Genomic DNA, 10,200 nt, shown 5'->3' with positions numbered 1-10,200 from the left:
TGCTGGACATCACCGGCGGATGCTGCTAAAATGGTGGCGGTTGTTTACCCTCTCATCACCTAAGCGTTCCAATGTTTTTGTCTGGTTACACACATCATTTTTCCTACTTCTTATTTATGTTTATAACTGGTCATTTACAATTAACACTTGTATTTATATTCAAGTTTTTCAATCAAAGAATGTACTTGAAATTGTTTTTTTAAACATAAAGCCACACGATTATACTTTTTGAAGGAAATAGCTCTCCCATAGTGGATGCGCTACATGCGCATATTTATATATATGTCGTACCTAGTAGCCAGGACCTAGATTCAGGAAGCTCTGTGTATTTCTTCGTAAGTGGGTTTGCTACGAAGGTTCCTAAGTGCGCCCTAAGAAGATGCTTAGGTGCGATTCAATAAGGTCCACTTAGGAAGATATTTAGGTTTTGGGTCTTGTTCACTTATGTGCCGACAGAGGTCACTACTGTGTTTCGTTTGGCCAATCAGAGTGACTGTTACATTTCTAACCTGACCAATCACGCTAATGCAATATCAGCTGTGTTATGTAAACATTGTGGTTCCTCGTGGTATTGTTGTCAGAAAAATCATCTGTTGCAAACTCTACCTACTATCAAGAAGAAGAAATGATCTGTGCATCCAGTCATGTGCCTGAAACAATCAAACACTATCTCCTTCACTGGTTTCGACATTGTAGTGCCAGAGTAAATAAAACAAAAAAAATAGCGCACTTAAAATAACCTTTACCATCGTGTATATTACTAGGTGACATCTCGTTACATGAAAATTATCCAATAATCAAAGCACTGGCTAAATATCTCCAGTGACCAACAAAGTGGCCACATTTGACCTGTGCCACATTCATAGTTGGCGCAACCAACAGGCAAACACAGAAGACAAGTGTCTGGCCGCAGCACCAAGGATTAGCTGACGCCAGCACAAAACCACCCCGTCCTACAGTGCGGTGTCTCCCTCTAACACGCCTCTGTTTATTCACTTTATCTACAGTACAAGACATCAAACACTTTTGAAACCTAGTCATTCTCAACATTAACGCGTCTCCCAACATTTGTACTCGTGCAGTCATCGAGAGAATAGACACTTCACGCAAACTACACCTACTATCAAGAACCAAAACAAACATACTACATCCTCTTAGTATTCATAAATAAATAAGACAAAGAAAATGTCTGGGATAAAAAGGAAAGCAAACTTGAGTGAAGAGGAGCTGACAGTTCTCGTTGATGAGGTTAAGAAGAGAGAACGCATAATTTTTGGGAAGCTATCAAGACAAGTCATTACCCAAGATAAACACTGTGCCTGGAGCCAAGTAGCTGTTGCTGTAAGTGGTGTTGGTCTCTGCTCAAGACAACAAGCCGATGTTCGCAAGAAATTTCAGGATCTTAAATCTTCAGTCAAGAAAAATAATCAGGCACTATGAAATTGATTTAAATCTTTCTAATTATAATCTCTAAAAATAGTTTAAGAAATTATAATATTTTGTAATAACAATTGTAAATAAGAACAATATTGAAACATTAAAATGTAACAATTATTCATATCATTAATTTTGCTATGACTTGCATAGTATATAGTGTAATTTAATAACCAATCTACCTCATATAGTCAACTTATGTTTGGTGTAAATATTTACATGTTTTTTGTATTAAAGAATGTTTATCAATTGCTAGGTTTAATTGTTGAGAGTTCAAAGTAGTGACAATATGAAAAAAACACCAGAATAAGAAACATTTTTATTGGCAAAAAGATTAATGGCAAAGATATAATTATTTTATCACATCCCTAATATATGTTTCACCTCAAATTGGTCTAAGGGCAACATATTGATGGCCTATATCATTGTTTTGTTTATATCATTTAAACAAAATTATATTAATTTTTTCCCTTACATGTAAGGTATATTAAACACTGTACTGTATTGAAAGCAACTTTATTTTATAATTAAAATAATTCAGTTTTAAGGCTAATGCTGTGTATACACAGCATTGGCTAACAAACACTGTTATTTTACAAACCAAAAATTTACCCAGCCATATTATGTACCACATTTCTTAGTGTCTATGAATAAATATTTATTGATATATTTTTCACACAAATTTTTGGTCTTTTGTCAGATGCATATATTTCTCCTCAGGTATCTGACTTTCCATATAAAGTATAGCAGCATAAATAATATTTCCAAATCAGCAGGTACATGTTTGTAACAGTTTGTTTGTATATTTATGTTTCACTTACATATACAGTATGTGCTATTGAATTTAATAGGTAAAAATTGATAGGATAACTTACAAATAAATCTATGAATCCAATTATAAATGTTTTTGATTTCCGTTATTGATAAATTCTTGAGTTACTGTACTTGTATTTTTATACAAAAGTTCCATTATGTAGTGTTTTCAATTACATGTTTTACTTTGTTATATAAGTATGATTTGAAATAAAAATTTATGAGAAAAAATTCCTTACTACTTCCCTTCTTTGTGTGTGCCCATTTTCATGTGCTCTACCTTCAACATTTTCATTCATTATAAAGTCATCATCAATGATCTCTTCAAGAGGTATTCTTTGCTCAATGCAATAATTGTGCAACAACATACATGCAACTGAAATCTTTGCACATTTATCTGGTTCATATTGAAGACTACCACCAGACCTGTGGAGACACCTAAACCGAGATTTTAACACGCCAAAAGTTTTCTCGATTACCACTCTTGTTCTTGCATGGCTCCTGTTATACAGCTCTTCTGGAGGGTTTTCAGGGTTTGTGAAGGGTGTAAGTAAGTTGTGTTGCAAGGGATAGCCACTGTCACCTGCATAGATATTTAATTTATAAAATGTGCATACATCTTTAAAAATCACTCAATAATCCTAAACCCACACTGTCTTTCACACACTATTTGATTCTAGCATCTGAAGTGGTTGGTTACCTTCCTCTGTCATATGAATACCTCTTGCATTACATACATATCGTTCATTATTTTAACAGAAACTTGGCTAAATAAAGATTATACCCAACTCTACAACTTAGCTGGTTATAAAGCCATTCATAACTGTAGGCCTAATAAAAAAGGTGGTGGCACAGCTATATATTACCGAAATACATTTATCTGCAACAGTGTTATTAGTGACAGAGATGACTACTGTGAATATACTTTTGCTCAGTTTACAATTAAATCCCTTAAATCTTCTTTGACTATTGGAGCCATCTATAGATTTCCTAATACTAACATAGCTTCTTTCTCAGACAACCTAAGGAATCTTATTATAAACAACAATCTCAACAAAAACCACTTCATTCTGGGAGGAGATTTTAATATTGACCTGGGTCAACAAAATTGCTCTCAAGTTGACTATTTCCTTAACAGCATGAACTCCTGTATGCTAATCCCCACAATCACCAAACCTACCCGAGTCACTCAAACATCAGCCACTACCTTGGACCACATATGGACAAACATAACAGCTCCCCTTGTATCTGGTATAATCTACGACAGAACAACTGACCACTATCCTACCTTTCTCATAGCGAACATGGACATAACACCACCAAAAAGCAAGAAACTTTCATTTAGGCTACACAGTGAATCAGCTTTAGACAATCTTACAGAGGCACTTTACAATATTAACTGGGATTCTGAATTCAATAATACCCATGATATAAATTCATTAGCTAACCTCTTCATTTCCAAAACTCTAAGCCTCTACAACATTCATTGTCCCCTTCTTACCAAGCAAGTAACTGACAAAAGATTAAACAATCCATGGCTCACAAGTGGCATTCTCAACTCAATCAACAAGAAACATGAATATGAAAAGAAACTTAGGATTGGCCTAGTTTCAAAGGAAGTAGCTAAAAGGTACTCATCAATGCTTACCAGTATCATAAGAAAGGCAAAACTTGCATATTATGTGAATAGATTCAATGAAGCAAAAGGCAACATGAAAAGCACTTGGAAAACTATCTCTAGTATCCTAGGAACTAAACAACACTCACATAACCAAATAAAACTCTACAAGGATGGGGGTATACCGTCAACTGACTTAGAAATGGCAAATGAATTTAATAGTTTCTTTTCATCGGTTGGTGCTAATCTTGCCAGTAAAATCCCACAGACTCAGACACATATCAACACATATCTCTCAGGCAGCTATCCAAACTCTCTTCTCCTTTCACCAATCAGCCCGGCAGATGTTGTGTCCATCATACATTCTCTAAAATCCAAGGCAGGGAACACCAGTGAAATTCCGTCCATTGTGTACAAGAGAGCCTCCCATGCCCTTGCCCCACCCATAGCACTACTGTTCAACAAATCTATAGAGTATCACACCTTCCCTGATATCCTCAAAAAAGCAAGAGTAACGCCAGTCCATAAAGGAGGCAATCCGGCGGACATAAACAATTATAGACCAATATCAAATTTACCCATTCTATCAAAAATATTTGAAAAAATTATTTACAAACAGCTCTATTCCTACCTCGTAAAATTCGACATACTCAGCCCCTGCCAGTTTGGCTTCCGGTCCCAAAAGAGTACCAATGATGCAATCATTAGTCTCCTTGACATTATCTACTCAGCCCTTGACAAAAATGAGTTTCCGATTGGACTCTTCATTGACCTAAGAAAAGCCTTTGATACTGTTAATCACAACTACCTCTTACTTAAACTCCAGCATTATGGAATCCGAGGCCTTGCCCTTGACTACATCCGATCCTATCTTAGTGACAGACACCAATATGTAACCATCAATGATACAACTTCTTCCACTCTACCAATTACCGTTGGAGTGCCACAGGGCAGCATCTTAGGACCTCTTCTATTTCTTATATATATAAACGATCTGCCTAATGTCTCTAATATTCTCAAACCTATATTGTTTGCTGACGATACTACCCTTATCTACTCAAACCTCAACCCACATACACTAAATAATGTTGTGAATAATGAATTAAAAAAAGTCCACTTATGGATGTCAACGAACAAACTAACATTAAACATCGAAAAGACTTACTGCATCTTATTTGGAAGCAAATCATCAAATGCAATTCAGCTACAGATAGACAACATTAACATCAGTAATAAAAATGATGGCAAGTTTCTTGGCCTATTCCTAGACAAGAGACTCAACTTCAGCACCCACATTCAACACATAACTAAGAAAGTCTCTAAGACAGTTGGTATACTCTCCAAAATCAGATATTATGTTCCTAACTCTGCTCTCCTCTCACTATATTATGCACTAATCTACCCCTATCTTAATTATGGTATCTGTGCATGGGGGTCTACCACTGCAAACCACCTTAAGCCCATCATCACACAGCAAAAATCTGCTATCAGAATAATAACTAACTCTGCTTTCAGACAACACTCAGCTCCCTTGTTTAAATCCCTAAACTTGCTAAATATTAACTCCCTCCACACATTCTCTTGTGTCAACTACATTTACAAAACCCTGTTCTTAAATGCAAACCATGCTCTGAAACTCTCCCTGGACAGATGTAATAGGACCCATTATCACCACACCAGAAATAAATATCTCTTTGATATCCCCAGGGTCAAACTTAATCTGTGTAAACACTCTATGCAAATTAAGGGACCTAGTCTATGGAACTCACTCCCTAGTGAATTGAAAAACTGTAAAACTTTTGCCTTATTTAAAAGCAAAACCAAAAAGTACCTAACTTCATCTATTTAGTTTCCTACACTGAGCTTTAAATTTGCTCTGTACCTAGTGTTACCCAATCTCCTAATTTTTATGTAATATCAAACAACCTTATCATTGTGTTCATTGCTGTCTTCTTTTATGTGCTAGCCATATGCTGTATTGTGACTACCAATTTTTGTCAACTACCATTCAAGCTGTCATTGCAGTCAATCTTATATTGTTTCTGCTGTATTGTGCCTACCAATTTGTTGTCAACTACCATTTTAAGCTGTCATTGCAATCAATCATAGCTACCTATGTGCTTTAATATACTGTACCTATAATTTTCTCTCATCTTTTTTTTTCATTCCATGTAATCTGTTATCATTTTTTGTCTATAAATTTTGCAAGTATTTACCTCCTTAAAATTTTCTTAGATTAAGGACCTGCCCGAAACGCTGCGCGTGCTAGTGGCTTTACAAGACTGTAATTACCATATTTGTATCCTCACATTCCTTATGTACATTCTTGTATATGCATAAATAAATAAATAAAATAAATAAATAAATAACATCATTCTCATTTAATGTTCAGAGGCATATAACTGACATGTCAAAACAACCAAAATGTAATCCACTTCCTTCCATATTTAACTTAATCATCCACTTGTAATCTCTGGTACACCCATGACACATGATGTATATAAACACCAGTTTAAACACATTTCTGCTGATTTCCATTCAAAATTCTCACTCTCATTCTCCATATCAGGGCTAAAACACACTTTCATTTCTTTAATATAAAATCAACATGAATAAATTTCTTTATACTATTCATAATACAATAAGCTGTTACCATGCAATATTAAACAACTTTTATTTATAGACTGTACAGTGTATTTGTTGTGACTCGATAAATAACAAATAGGCAACCTACTGTACTATAAATGAAGGTCATATATATAAAATGCATATCTTACCTAGCAAATAGGAAATGCCAAATTCTCCTGCTTCAAATCTGTCATGGAGTCTGCTGTTAGCCCATATGAAAGCATCATGAGTGCTTCCAGGGTATCTTGCACAGAAATCCATGATTACATTATCAGGATTTGACACAACTTGAATGTTCAAAGAATGATATTGTTTTCTATTTACATATATGTTTTCTTCAACTTTTGGAGCTTTAATGGGGACATGGGTACAATCGATTGCTCCAATTACATTGGGAAACCTACTGATATTATTAAATTAAATCTTAGTTTGTATAATTTCATTCATCTCTGTTGGCATTTTTATTTCTGCTAGTCCTTTTCTGTAGAGAGCTTCCGTCACTCCAGTTATTATTCTTGATACACTCGATTGACTGAGACCAGTTGAATCTCCAATAACACTTTGGAAACTTCCACTTGCATAAAATCTCAGAGCTACTAACAATGATGTATAGGCAGGAATGGCTTGACCTCTTCTAGTTATTCTTTCAATATCATCTTTAAGGTCTTCACAAAGTCTTAAGATCATATGACGTGGAAAACGATAGTACCTTAACAATTTTTTATCACTTACATCTAATGGATATAGACGATCTTTAAAGACTCTTTCTCTCCTTAAAGCTAGCTCATTACGTAAAGCAATAAGCAATAACATTTCAAATGTTTTTAACTGTTAAAATTGGTATTTTTTTGGATGCGTGTCCAGGAACACTATACAGTATTGGGTACCTAGGAAAAATAAAGCATATTGTAAAACAGCCTGTAAGATGAAATATATATATACACACACATACTGTACATACATATTTGGGGGTGTACAGTGTGGTGCCCATGATTGTCTATTTATCCTGCCACCTTTCTTCCATCAGCCCCTTGTCCCTATTCAGTCCCCATCCCTCTCTTTTTTTTAACAGGCCATAATTAGAGGCCTAAGTATTCAATGACCAAAGTTTTTGTAGTTTTTACCCTAACCTAACATCATTTGTTCAGGATGTTTTTCTTTTATGTCTCACCCACATTTAATTTCAAAATAAAACCAAACAAAATAAATTAAAACTGTATATGTATAGCTAAGGTACACCCTTACTGATTACTAGGTGAACAGGGGCATTTGGTGATAGTAAATGATCACATCAGGCAGGTCTCATCACCTTCTCTCATTTTTCATGTTCACCAGTGTTTATTTACTTAATAACTACTGGTATAATATCTTGCTATTATAAAACTAATTCTACTATCATCAAACACATATTTACTTCAAGCTTCAAGCAGAGAATGCATATATAACTAACACGAAGGACTACTCTTCACTAGATTCACCAGCTATAATATTTTGGTCATGTTCCAATATCATAAATCGATCCCAGTGTTATGTAGTAGAGAAAAAATGACTTATATCCAGTTTACGTAAAGCTACGAGTGGTCGAAACCACACTTAAATCCCGAAATGAACTTACGAAGATTTTTCCACTTAGGGTAGTTAATTGAATACGGACGTAGCCGCCACGAAGGCGTTAAGACGGAAAACGCTCTTAGCTAAGAGGAAAAACCTTTGTAAGTACCTTCCTGAATCCGGCCCCAGAACTCACTTCTCAGCCTACAATGCAAGGCCCGATTTGCCTAATAAGCCAAGTTTTCCTGAATTAATATATTTTCTCTAATTTTTTTCTTATGAAAGGATAAAGCTACCCATTTCATTATGTATGAGGTCAATGTTTTTTTATTGGAGTTAAAATTAACGTAGATATATGACTGAACCTAACCAACCCTACCTAACCTATCTTTATAGGTTAGGTTAGGTTAGGTAACCTAACCTAACCTATCTTTATTGGTTAGGTTAGGTTAGGTAGCCGAAAAAGTTAGGTTAGGTTAGGTTAGGTAGGTTAGGTAGTCAAAAAGCAATTAATTCATGAAAACTTGGCTTATTAGGCAAATCGGGCCTTGCATAGTAGGCTCAGAAGTGAGTTCTGGCTACTAGGTACAACATATATATATATATATATATATATATATATATATATATATATATATATATATATATATATATATATATATATATATGTCGTACCTAGTAGCCAGAACGCACTTCTCAGCCTACTATGGAAGGCCAAATTTGCCTAATAAGCCAAGTTTTCATGAATTATTTGTTTTTCGACTACCTAACCTACCTAGCCTGATCTAACCTAACTTTTCCGGCAACCTAACCAAACCTAACCTATAAAGATAGGTTAGGTTAGGTTAGGTAGGGTTGGTTAGGTTCAGTCATATATCTACGTTAATTTTAACTCCAATAAAAAAACATTGACCTCATACATAATGAAATGGGTAGCTTTATCCTTTCATAAGAAAAAAATTAGAGAAAATATATTAATTCAGGAAAACTTGGCTTATTAGGCAAATCGGGCCTTGCATTGTAGGCTGAGAAGTGAGTTCTGGCTACTAGGTACGACATATATATATATATATATATATATATATATATATATATATATATATATATATATATATATATATATATATATATATATATATATATATATATATGTCGTACCTAGTAGCCAGAACTCACTTCTCAGCCTACTATGCAAGGCCCGATTTGCCTAATAAGCCAAGTTTTCATGAATTAATGTTTTTTCGTCTACCTAACCTACCTAACCTAACCTAACCTAGCTTTTTTTGGCTACCTAACCTAACCTTACCTATATATATAGGTTAGGTTAGGTTAGGTAGGGTTGGTTAGGTTCGGTCATATATCTACGTTAATTTTAACTCCAATAAAAAAAAATTGACCTCATACATAGTGAAAAGGGTAGCTTTATTATTTCATAAGAAAAAAATTATAGTAAATATATTAATTCAGGAAAACTTGGCTTATTAGGCAAATCGGGCCTTGAATAGTAGGCTGAGAAGTGAGTTCTGGCTACTAGGTACGACATATATATATATATATATATATATATATATATATATATATATATATATATATATATATATATATATATATATATATATATATATATATGTCGTACCTAGTAGCCAGAACGCACCTCTCGGCCTACTATGCAAGGCCCAATTTGCCTAATAAGCCAAGTTTTCCTGAATTAATATATTTTCTCTAATTTTTTTCTTATGAAATGATAAAGCTACCCATTTCATTATGTATGAGGTCAATTTTATTTTATTGGAGTTAAAATTAATGTAGATATTTGACCGAACCTAACCAACCCTACCTAACCTAACCTAACCTATCTTTATAGGTTAGGTTGGGTTAGGTGTCCGAAAAAGTTAGGTTAGGTTAGGTTAGGTAGCGTAGGTAGTCGAAAAACAATTATTTAATGAAAACTTGGCTTATTAGGCAAATCGGGCCATGCATAGTAGGCTGATAAGTGCGTTCTGGCTATTAGGTACGACATATATATATATATATATATGTCGTACCTAGTAGCCAGAACTCTCTTCTCAGCCTACTATGCAAGGCCCGATTTGCCTAACAAGCCAAGTTTTCCTGAATAAATATATTTTCTCTAATTTTTTTCTTATGAAATGATA

The 10,200-nt window shown here is 34.4% G+C and overlaps 1 protein-coding gene across 1 annotated transcript; it reads right to left on the bottom strand.

Annotated features, from left to right (window-relative positions):
- Positions 1 to 1,794: 1,794 nt before the first annotated feature.
- On the bottom strand, positions 1,795 to 6,904 carry LOC138371154 (putative nuclease HARBI1; the record flags this gene model as incomplete). Its single annotated transcript, XM_069335989.1, has 3 exons — positions 1,795 to 1,829; positions 2,528 to 2,878; positions 6,622 to 6,904. Coding segments are annotated over 3 exons (669 nt in total), but the record flags the coding sequence as incomplete, so codon positions are not given.
- Between the last annotated feature and the right edge of the window lie 3,296 nt (positions 6,905 to 10,200).

Source organism: Procambarus clarkii, chromosome 35, assembly GCF_040958095.1.
Source record: "Procambarus clarkii isolate CNS0578487 chromosome 35, FALCON_Pclarkii_2.0, whole genome shotgun sequence".
In the NCBI taxonomy this organism is placed as follows: Eukaryota; Metazoa; Arthropoda; class Malacostraca; order Decapoda; family Cambaridae; genus Procambarus; species Procambarus clarkii.
The sequence above is the reverse complement of the archived record's forward strand: the minus strand, read 5'-3'. Positions and strand labels throughout refer to the sequence as shown.